At 48.1% G+C, this 11,664-nt stretch overlaps 1 protein-coding gene across 1 annotated transcript; it reads right to left on the reverse strand.

Moving 5' to 3' along the window:
• Positions 1-4,416: 4,416 nt before the first annotated feature.
• LOC119314757 lies at positions 4,417-7,202 on the reverse strand. The gene is made up of 2 exons (XM_037589449.1): positions 7,118-7,202; positions 4,417-5,461 (listed from the first exon to the last, which is right to left on the reverse strand). Exon 2 carries the CDS (start codon positions 5,447-5,449, stop codon positions 5,087-5,089), a length of 363 nt encoding a protein of 120 aa, XP_037445346.1. The 5' UTR covers positions 5,450-5,461; positions 7,118-7,202; the 3' UTR covers positions 4,417-5,086.
• Positions 7,203-11,664: the final 4,462 nt, after the last annotated feature.

The following is an 11,664-nucleotide window of genomic DNA, read 5'->3' on the forward strand; positions in this document are numbered from 1 at the left end:
AAGTTGGGAGGAATTACAGCGGCTCTGATGGCTCGACTGAAACACTCCGGCCCTGAAACATGTACTCTGCTACTGGTAGGCGCATCTCTGTCGTGGCCTTCTCGGTGAGCTCTATTCCTGTCGACCAAACCTTGAACGAGAATGGATCTCGCATCAAAGCCTGGTTCCCTGGGGTCGACTGGAATCCTCCGCCCAACACTATGAGGGCGTCTGTCCGCCTGCTGTCGAGGCACATATGATCCACTCCTCGGGGGAGGGGTTGGCACTCGACGTCGATCATCACGATCGAATCGGTGATCATACTGCTCATTCCTTCTGTACTGATCATGCCGGTCTCCACGTCCCTCACGCCTCGGAGGCGATCTTGGGCTGTGAGCCGACTGGACTGTATCTGCTGCAACGGATCGACTGTGGATCCTGTTCCACGACTGAGAAACAGCGAAATTCTGGTCTCCCGCTGCCCGGAGCAACGCTCCGATTTGAAACAAGCCTCTGCCAGCCTCTGACTGGGAGGGCTGAATCGACTCTGCTATACGGGCCGCAGCCGCCAAATTCTGAATCGGAGTACGATATACCTGCGGGGGCGGAAAGAGTTGACGTCGACTGGATTCTGGAGCCCGTTGACGCGCTCGCCCGTCGAGTATTCGCTGGAGATTCTCCAGTCGAGTGCGCTCGGCCAAGTTAGCCAAGCGCGCGTCCTCTAAGGCTCGGGCCTCGGGGGTTTCTCCAACGATAGGAGTATGGAGTGCATCCATGTTCCGGCGGCGAAGTTCCTCCCGCTGCAACGACGTGAGAGGCTCGGGGAGATACTCCTCGTGAGGACGCGACGGGTCGCCCCCATCCGCGCCTCCGTCAGCGCGGGGGAAACCGGGAGGACTGTGTGGCCCATCGATCACCAGAACCTCTGCAGCTGGGTCACTGCTGTCGCATTCGGATGCGGTCTCTGTGGAGCCAGTCGACAGGTCGAACAGGCCGTAGAGGGATTCGTCGGGCTCGATTGCCGCGACTTGTGGGGTGGCCGACTGGCGGGCCACCGCATGCCTCACCCACCTCTGAAGCCTCGACCGACCGGAGCGCTTGCGCCGGCGAGAAACAGGGCGGGGAGATGCCACGGGAGCCGACCGATACTGGTTCGACGGCTGCCGCAGGAGGACACCACGGACGCATGCGCGAAAGTGCGTCGCCCCGCGGACGGGGAGCGCGTCGACGTCGAGTGGAGCCTCCTGAAGCCAAGCGGAGTCGTCGGCGATGAACGTGAGCGCGCCGAGACGAATCTCGCAGCCCTCCACCAAAGCTCTGCCCGAAACCATGATCAAGGAGATCGGAAAAAATCGCAACTTCTCAAACTAGGCGCTAAGACTCCTGCCCCACGGTGGGCGCCAACTGTCATGGTTCTAACTCTGACAGTGATGTAGGGGGTAAGTATGGAGAGGCGAGGTCTTAGCTATTGAGAGGTTGTAAGGACGCAAGGTTTATGAGTTTAGGCCCTTCTCGGAGGAAGTAACAGCCCTACGTCTCGGTGCCCGGAGGCGGTCGACTGGATTATGTGTGTATGAGTTACAGAGGTGCGAACCCTTGTCTCGGAGGAGGGGGTGGCTTATATAGAGTGCGCCAGGACCCCGGCCAGCCCACGTTACGAAGGGTTCAATGTACATTAAGGTAGGGCGTTACTGATAACGCTAGTAATAAAATGCTATGATGACCATAAAAGCTACTTAATGACCGACCGTTAGCGTGCGGAGTGACTTTAGGTCTCCTGGCCGTCGAGTGGTTGGATCTTGGTCGAGTAATTGGATCTTGGTTGAGTAATTGCTTCTTGGTCGAATGTCTTCGAGTCTGTCGAGTGGAACACCTCTAAATCGATTGAAAGGTGATTTATTCTAGAAGTGTCCTTGGGTAGGGCAGTTAGGACAAGTCCGTGACCCTATCCTAGATACATAGCTTCATCACGTACAAATTAAACACAAGATGTTGGTCACCGAATCTAATAACCAGCTACAGTATGTGAAGCATCATGGACATGGACGGACACACGTACGCGCATTGGAGGTGGAGGGCGCGAGGAAGCCGAAGCCCCAGCCCATGTCGTCGCCGACGCACCCTTTGCCGTGGACGATGGCGGCGGCCATGACGCAGCACACGGCGGCGGCCAGGAGCAGGCCTAGGGCGGCGGCACGGGCCATGGTGATCGACGCACGTACGAGAAGCAAATGGCTCTCGATCTACTACTGCTATGATGATGATGAAGCTGGCGAGGCCTCAATTTTATATCGAGCAACTAATTAAGGCGCGGGCGTAGATTAAGGCTCCAGCAAAAGTTTATATCCACGAAAATTTCCCCAAATATCAGTGCATTCCAAAAACTACTTATATATGTGTAAAGTAGCGCATGATTCGCCACAAAAGTTTGGTCAGCCTGATCTCAAGAGGATACAATATACCATATGGAGCAAGACATGCCATGGAACGGGGAAGAGGAATCTGCTGTACCGTTCAAACTTCTCAGACCTGAACAAAAGGAAAAAATAAAAATCCAGCACTGAAAGGAAGCCCATCTTGGTACATGCATTGTATCTTTTCTATACAACAAGTGGCCGACCCAAGATTGGCTGACGCCCCCAAGCGTGAAACTAAGGGCTAAAAACTAGGGCTACGTTACGCGTCCGTCAACGGAAATTCAAAAAAAGATCCGCCGCCTCGCTAACCATTGATGGACACACTAATGACCGTCTGATCTACCGATGTAACGTAAGCAGCCATCCTTTGCAACAAGAGTGGTATTTCTGCAACAGTCTGTTTGTTGCAATCACGCAAGCATGTATTTTTTTATTTTCCACAACAGAGATCTTGTTACAGAAATTTTAGAGATCACCTGTACATGTATTTTTATTATTTTCAGCAACAGAGACCTTGCTTCAGATTTATTTTTTCACAACAAAAGTCTTGTTGCAGAATTTCAAAGATTTCTGCCTATGGTCCCTCTTTGTTTTTTGCGGGAGATATGGTCCCTCTTTTCAACAAGATCTTTGTTTCATAAACACCTTGACTATTGCAACAAGAGCTTTATTCAGAAACATGCTCCCTTGAAACCGTCATTCACTACGAGCTTCGCCGGATGGTGGTCAGGGAGGATCGGCGCCGCCCGTCCCCGCCTTCATGCTGCCGCCGGCGAGCACCGGACTTCCGACCGAAGTCACCTCGCCACTATCCCACTCTTCCTTCTATTTTCTCCATCTTTCTGAATCTCTCGCCGCAGGAGCGCCGTTCGTCGGTGTCGTCGCGGGTCCTTGATGTGAAGCTCGTCGTCAACCCCGCCAGACCTCGCCGAGATGAGCTCCCACCACTCCTCGACGACCCCACCTCCTGCCCACGGGACATCCTCGTCGGATCCGGCGAGATCAGGCTGGAATCTTTGCCATCGTCGCGCTCCTAGCCACACGAGTCTCCGCGTGCCGACGGTGCTCCTGCCCCTAGTCCCGGCTCCTCTTCTTCGCCGTGCAGGCCTCATTTCGCGGTGCCGCGGTGAGACGGCGTGGGAGGCTTAAAGATCGTGTTGGCGCGGGATGGTGGTCGGTTTGGTGGCGGGCTCCAGAGCGCCCAAGGTGAAGGTTGGGATCGGGAGAAATCCCTGTCGGCCTGGCCGACACTGACGCGGTGGCGCCTGCGGGTGTCGCCGGATCGAGGGCGTCGGGGGCTACCCTTCCTTTCTCCTCGTCACATATCGGGGCAAACCTTTGGCAGCAGTGTCGTCATCGTCACGTCCCTTCCTGGAGGTGTTGATTGGTACCGGCGCTTCGGGGTCTAGGAGCTTGCCGGGAGATCTCCGGTGGGCGCAGTGTTCGCGAGGTATATTCGTTTTTGTCGATCCACCGTTGTCGGCATTTGTTCCTTTTGTATTTTTTCTGTCATTTCTTTTGGGCGTGACTGTGTTGTTTCCGTCCCAGCACCTATCATTGGTTGGATCGGTTGGTTGCTTTGTAATACAAAGCGGGAAAAACCCTTTTCTGAAAGTTATGTATATATACCATGGCTCAATTCGTCACAGAAACTTGGGAAATCGTGTGCACCCCAAGTGCACACGGTTCCCTTTTCAAGCATGTGGATGATAACTACTTCGCAAACAATTCTTTCATTAGAACCGTATGGACGATATCACATATTGTTTCCGGCGCAACGGTCTACGGATTGCAGACGATTATTTTCTGGACACGCGTTTTTATTTTTGCGCCGTGTGCGACATTGTCATCACACGCAGTTGTTCCTGCGCATCGTGTGTGATGACAATGTACTTGTGTACTAGACTACTAGTGGATGAGTAAAAGAATTATGTCGCGTCCCTACAAATAGTATGATCTGTTTATCATTGATTGCCGAATCACTGCAAACGGACACTCTGAGATAGACATAAAAGTGGGAACCAAACATATCCATCTGCTCGTCAGAGTCGGTCACTCTAGAGGCTGCCATCGTCGTGTTCCTTGTACATGCACGCAGGACTGTTCCCACCCAAGGCCAAAGCAGAATCAATCCCCGCATAGAAATCCCAGTCCAAACCGTAGCAGCCATTGATGCGATCGATGGAAGGCCAAAAACAAGCCTGGGATGCTCTCCATGGCGGGCACGGGCCCACCACCAGCAATGGCTCCCAGTTCTTCATCTGCACCGTCCCCTGCTCGTGGCTCGACGGCATACACATCGTCTTCGGCGAGGTCATCGGGGGCATGGGCGTCGTCAGAAACATCGAGAAGGTGGGCTCCCGTGACGGCAGCTGCACCAAGTCCGTCGTCATCGCCAAGTGTGGCTAGCTCCCCGCAGACATTCGTCAGCAGTTCGTCGTCCTTTGGATGTCGCCTCGTCGATCTAAATAACAAGGTGGTGTGAGTCCTGTCGGGTCTTTACATTGTCTGTCCAATGAGATCACTAGGGTGTTCTAGGTGGACTCTTTAGGGTGCTGGGTCTCTGTTCGTTGGCCATGGTTATTTTCCATCAAATTTGGCAAGCTAAGGTGTTTCGTATAATCAAAGCCACAAAGTTTCATAATGTTTTGATTTTGTTTGCTGTTCTGTTTGTCCATCACCAAGCCTTCTTAGGTGCGTTTTATGCTCCGGTGCCTTGCACAAAGCCTCCTCTGCAGCAGCTGATTGAGCTCCTCCTTCTCGAGCTGGATGACCTTGAGCTGCTCCTTCTCGAGCTGCAGCTGCAGCTGGATGACCTTGAGCTGCTCCTTCTCGAGCTGCAGCTGCAGCTGGGCGTTCTTGAGCAGCTGCAGCTGGGCACGCTTAAGCTCCCCCTGCAGCAGGGCGCGCTTGAGCTTCACCTTGGCGATGTGGCTCCAGGTCTTGCAGACGAGAGAGGCACAGAGGAGGCTTGCCGGGTCGTCCTGCGGGAGGCGGAGGAGGATCTCTTCGATGAGATCGTCCGGGAGCGCCGGCGGTGGTGCTGCTGCCATGGTGGCCCCTGGCTGTACAGCATAAATGAAACCAAGTTAATTATGTTTATTCTAGATGTACAACATAGAAGAAACAGTAGACTGCATAAATAAAAGAAACAAAAACCCATAAAGGTTGTAAGACTCGAAACTAAGGTTGTGCTCCATATGTTCTTGGACTAGAAACGAAAACATCTCCCTTGCAACATATGTTCTTGGACATCAAGTTGCCAGAAAAAAAGCTCTATTGTTTTCCTTACTTCGTGGGCACGAATTGTCATGACATATATAAAGAATCTCTATAGCCTTTACTCATGAGGCTGATGCATTTTCCATCTATTAGACACAGAAGAAGAGAAGGAAATATTTGCAGGCTGGCGAAGGGGACAAAAAAACTTTCATATAAATGGAGTCTCAGTATTCGAAGTATTCGGCTGCTGGTAATGTTGGTGCCCATGACACAGGTTTGTGTGGTGCTTGCACTTTTTTTATACCCCCGCCCTTAGTTTTGCCGGTCTGGTTGCCATGTTGTTTTAAAAAAAACATCAATATGTAATATATAACTAGATAACTAGTTGCCCGGATGTTGTTTTCTTCTTCCAATCTAATTTAAAGATAAAAATATAATTATGCCTACTTACGATGTTCCAGATTGAAAAAAGTTTACATTGTACCAGTTTTATCAGATAAAAATGCCCTAGTTACCAGAATACTTTGTACCTACTTGTCTTGATGTTCCAGATAAAAAAAAAGCAAGGTTTGCATGTGCCCGAGATAAAAAAAAGCCCTATTTGCCAATATAAATGTGCCTACTTGCCATGATGTTCAAGATTGAAGGAGTATACGTTGTACTGATTTTACCAGATAACAAAACATCTAGCTGTCACTATAAATGTTCCGCCTACTTGCCATGCATATTTGAGTTGTCTCACAAGCAACAACGCGAAAATCATTAGCGAATTTTGAATATCCATGCGTGTATATTCTCAAGTTGTGATTCAGACACATGTTGTGAATCTTTTTGATACCCTGAATGAACTACATCCAGTACCACAAAACACATGTTTCAAAATCTTGTTGCTACTCTGAATGAACAGCGCGCAGTGCCACAAAAACAAATGCTACTGAATCCGATGCTGCTCTAAACGAAGTGCGTGCAATGCTACAAGTAGGATACTGGCAGAAGGAGAATGACTAGCAGCAGGAAACTAGGCAGGGTGATGGACCTGGCTCTTGGTCGAGCCCGTCGTTGGCCTACGTGGAGAGGTGCATCCTACCACGAGAGCCGCGGTCCTCTCCAATCGCCCCTCTCCAGCTCTCCCCGCACCTCCACCTCGGACATGACCTAGCTAGGATACATGACCTAGCGGCTAGCTACCTACACGCCATCGACAGACTCGGCTTATATAAACTGTAATATTGTAACTGGGGGCAAGGCAAGGCAGTGGACGAACAGGTTACAAGCACCCGCAATTGACTGACTAGATCATCCATCGTTCGCTAGTACGTACTACGTAGTACAGTATTAGACAGCACAAAACGAAAACGAAATCGAAATCGAAATCGAAGCCAAAATGGAAGCAATCCGGCATCCCGCGAAGGGGAGCCCAGCTGGGGCAGCATGGCAGTGGCAGAAGAGCAGGAGGGAAGGGGGCTGGGGAGAGGGAGAGGGGAGGGGGTCGGCTTTACCCGCCTGCAGAGATCCAGGGGGCGGGGAGAGGGCGGCCGGCGGCGAGGGATCCGCTGGGCGGAGGCGGAGGCGGAGGCGGGGGCGGGGTGGGGAAGGAAGGTAGAGAGAGAGAGATGGGGACGGAGAGGGGGAGGGGTAGGTAGGCGGGCCTGGGCCTGGGCCTGAGCCCAGGTATTGAAAAAAGTTCGCCAACTCGAAAACGTTCACGATTTTAAAAAAAAGTTTGCCAACTCAAGAAAGTTCACGAGTTCAAAAATGGTAGCGGGGTTTGAAAAAAGTTCACGGTTGTTGAAAAGGTTCATGAATTTGAAAAAGTCTGAGCATGTGAAACATGTTCACGAATTAGGTTGAATCAATACAGGGTTGGGGATTTGGATTGGATTCTTTTTTCCAACTTAAAGTGCAATTTGACGACGGACGGGTAGAAGCACTAATGGTATAGATAAATTGTGTTCGGATGATGAACTTTGAAATGATCAATAAAAGTTTGTATGCTCGATGTAGAGGCCAATGGTGTTTCCCCTCATTAAAAAAACGTGTAAATACGTGTGTGTGTTTTTTGCAAGGGTGTAAATACATACGTTGATGGACATCCGCACAGATATACCCACTCCGTTCCAAAAAATACTTAGTTATAGGCTTGTGCTAAATCAAACTTAAGTTCGACCAAATCTCCAAAAAGAAAAAATAACCCTATATAAGTTTCATCATAAAATATAGTTGATGCATGGGAGGCAATACTCCGTCCCTTCCATTTTTTAGGTCGAGCAGCCTCCACTTTTCCGTCCCTTAGGGCGCAACCAGCAGACCTAGCACTCGCTTTTGTTATATTAGAGGGTTCGCTTATTAATCAATAAAATAGTCCCACCTTGCTGCTTTATATTGAATCCCACCGAATTATTATTTCAATTTTTGATAAACGAAACGAATCCAAGCCTGACAAGTCGAATTCCATTCGGTACCTTCGGGGTTTCTTTTTCCTTCTGGATGACAACGTCACCGTGTCTCCTTATTGGTGTTGTGATGGTGACGAGGAACAAAGGGCCGGGGAGATGATCGAAATTACCTCTAGCCCGAAGCCAGAGGGGGTCGTCGACACAACGCCAACCCTGATGGTGGGGCACTTGGAAGGTCTGGAGACCCTCCTTGAGATTCCCCCTTTACCGGAAACGCCACCCGCAGGTTGTAGTATATGTTTGTAAGTAGACAAAAAATGAACAAGCCTCTTGGGGGATAGACAAGCGGAGGGGAGGGTGAGGTGTGGGTTCCGTTCATCCTATGAGATGAGAGGAGGACATAGGGATGCCGTTGGGAGAAAAAGAGATAGATGAAGAGAGAGGCCATGGCCATGGGTTTTTTAATCCTCCTCCTCCTCTCGTGTTTCCGATTTCTAGGAATTAGTTGCTGCTGCATGCATCGTCTATCTTAGTCTAAAGAAGAAAAGGTTGCCCCTCTCAGGCAAGCTCGTCATTACCTAGCGCGGCATGTGTGCGTCGCCGTCAGGGCATCAGGCACCCGCAAAATGTCATATCAATGCAAATCAGACAACCAGGCAGGCATCATTCAGAAATCAAAATTGCAACCTCCTTCCTTGCTTAACTCACAAGGGACATGGTCACAACTCAGAGCTCCAGCTGGGCCGCCTTGAGCAGGGTGCTCTCGAGTTGGGCGATCCCCTCCTCCCGCAGCTGGGCGCGCTTGAGCTGCTCCTTGACGATGTGGCTCCAGGTCTTGCAGACGAGGGAGGCACAGAGGAGGCTTGCCGGGTCGTCGAGCGGGAGGCGGAGGAGGATCTCTTCGATGAGATCGTCCGGGAGTGTCGGCGGCGGTGCTGCTGCTATGGTGGCCGCTGGCTGTGCAACATAAACGAAACCAAGTTAATTATATTTATTCTAGCTGTACAACATAAAAGAAACAGTAGGCGGCTGCATAAATAAAAGAAGCAAAAACCCATAAAGGTTGTAAGACTGGAAAACTAAGCTAGTGCTCCAAAATGCATGTAAAAAGCAGTTCAAGGATCCAATTCATCAAAAAAAAATACTACTCCCTCCGTTCCTAAATATTTGTCTTTCTAGGTATTTCAACAAGTGACTACATACGGAGCAAAATGAGTGAATCTACACTCTAAAATATGTCTATGTACATCCGTATGTGGTAGTCCAATTGAAATATCTAGAAAGACAAATATTTAGGAACGGAGGGAGTACTAGTAAACACAGGCAGTGGTGAAGGTGAGCATCCTATGGTAAAAGGTAGTTAAGTCAAATTTCATGGCCAATTGCAAGCAAATCAATCATCTTTCAGTACTATAGTGGAAATATGGAGGTGACTGGCTCTCAATTCTTTTGGATGAACTCTGTGCTTTTGGAAAAGAGCGAGCAATTTAAATTAAAACATGCATAGAGGTTGGAAAAAAAAACAGCAACAAGAGAAATGCAGCAGCAGACACAAACCTTGTTGTTTTGGTACCTACCACAACCATCACCAGCATAACCATTAGGTCCATAGTTCACAGCATCATTATATGGCACCTGTGGAATCATATACCCAGCAGGAACAGCAGCAGGGTAACCAGGGAACCAAGGCCTGGATATTTTGAAGTGAAGGAAATGAGTAAGAGAAAATGGTGATAATGTATCTGAAGGGTGAATCCATCTATAAATATCATGAATGCAAAGAGAACGTCTAGCTGGACATGTCAATATATCCCAGCTTTTTTTTAAATGGTGTTATGACTTATTTTTAGATAAGCATGATAAATGCAGAACATGTATTCCTCAAGGAAGAAAGGTACTCCTATCAGAACGCACCCCATTCAAGCAAGCATAAAGCAGAGTGGTAAAACATTAGAACTAAAAAGTGGTCAAAATTCTACTCCCTCCGTTCCTAAATATTTGTCTTTTTAGAGATTTCAAATGGACTACCACATGGGATGAACAGATCCTAAATTACTCGGAGCCATACACATCACATAATGAACAAGTGATAAGAAAGCACTTTGAGCGTTCAGATAGAAAGTAAACAGGAGGTGTTAAACTTGCTACCTTGTAAAGTTGCTGTTGCCTCCTGGATTGAGTCCTTGCCCAGTAAGACTGCTTTTTCTGATTCAGTTTGGAACACTCCACCTAAATTTGATAAGATGGAAAATTGAATGAGTAACGCACAGCCTGAAATATAGATAGTTTTCGCTATAAACTTGGTCAAAGTTTGTTAAGTTTGACTTTTGAAAAAATCTATATGCACTACATTGTGGAACGGAGGGAGTATAGAATAATGTTTAGTCATTGTATATTACTATGGGTAGAAATGCTCAACAGCTAAACATATCCAAATAGATGTTCAGTTGTAAGTATAAGAAATAGCCAGGCAACTGCGGAAAATCTGGCTAGTTCAACAAATGTTATTATATTGTGATGCCTTGTTGTTAATGGATTGTGACCTAATGGTACATTGGATGAAGAGATCCTAAATTACTCGGAGCCATACATATGGCATCATGGACAAAGACACCAAAGCACTTTGAGCGTTCAGATAGAAAGTAAACAGGAGGTGTTAAACTTGCTACCTTGTAAAAGAGCTCTTGCCTTGTTGATTGAGTCCTTGACCAGTAAGACTGCTTTTCCTGATCCAGTTTGGGACACTGACGGCATGGCTCCACCTAAATTTGATAAGAAAACTGAATGAGTAATGCACAGCCTGAAGAAAGAAAATACAGTTGGTACAATTACCAAAACCTAGGTGCTTTCTGGCTATTGTTGCAAGACTTACCTCTAAATGGGGTGTCCATTTCACTCGATTCCCCAACCTCTGCATCGGGTACATCGTGAAGTTGCTCTGAAACACAAAAACTGGTCATCGTGGAACAGTTTGACTGGAGCAAACCCAAAGCTGGGCAATATGAGCTGTAGGCTCCATCCGTAACAACAGGCCAGCACCATTTTGATTCATCCATTCAAACGAGGAGACTACGAATAGAGGAGATGGAGGGAGGAGCAGTGCGGTACCTTGGACGAGGAGGTCGGCCATGGCCATGGACTGGGCGCGGCATCCGTCGGCGCCGCCCCGGCCTAGGGTTTCGCCATACTCGCTCCGTTTTGAAAAATGCATAAAGTTATAGGCTTGTTCTAAGTCAACTTATTTTAAGTTTGACCAAATCTACCAGAAAAATAGACACAACTGCTAAATTAGTTTCATTATTAGATTCATCACAAAAATATATATAGTTATATAATACTCCCTCCGTCCCAAAATAAGTGACTCAACTTTGTACTAATTTTAGTACAAAATTAGTATAAAGTTGAGTCATTTATTTTGGGACAGAGGGGGTATATATTTGGTGATGTGGATGGTAGTAATTTTTTTGTATAAATGAGAAGAGACCAGATGGGGCGAGAAGAGTAGATATAAATCTTTCGATAGGAGGCAATCACAATCACAACGAAAACATACATACTCCCTCCCTTTCAGTTTATATAGGTCCCTCATGTCGTTAATTTTACAAATGTAATTTGAATTGCATATCACAAAATCTATACCATTGGGAAAA

Source organism: Triticum dicoccoides, chromosome 6A (assembly GCF_002162155.2).
Source record: "Triticum dicoccoides isolate Atlit2015 ecotype Zavitan chromosome 6A, WEW_v2.0, whole genome shotgun sequence".
NCBI classification, from domain to species: Eukaryota; Viridiplantae; Streptophyta; class Magnoliopsida; order Poales; family Poaceae; genus Triticum; species Triticum dicoccoides.

Bases quoted from the DNA above. Each gene is read 5' to 3' on its own strand.
- LOC119314757 (XM_037589449.1), bottom strand. From the start codon at position 5,449: ATGGCAGCAGCACCACCGCCGGCGCTCCCGGACGATCTCATCGAAGAG.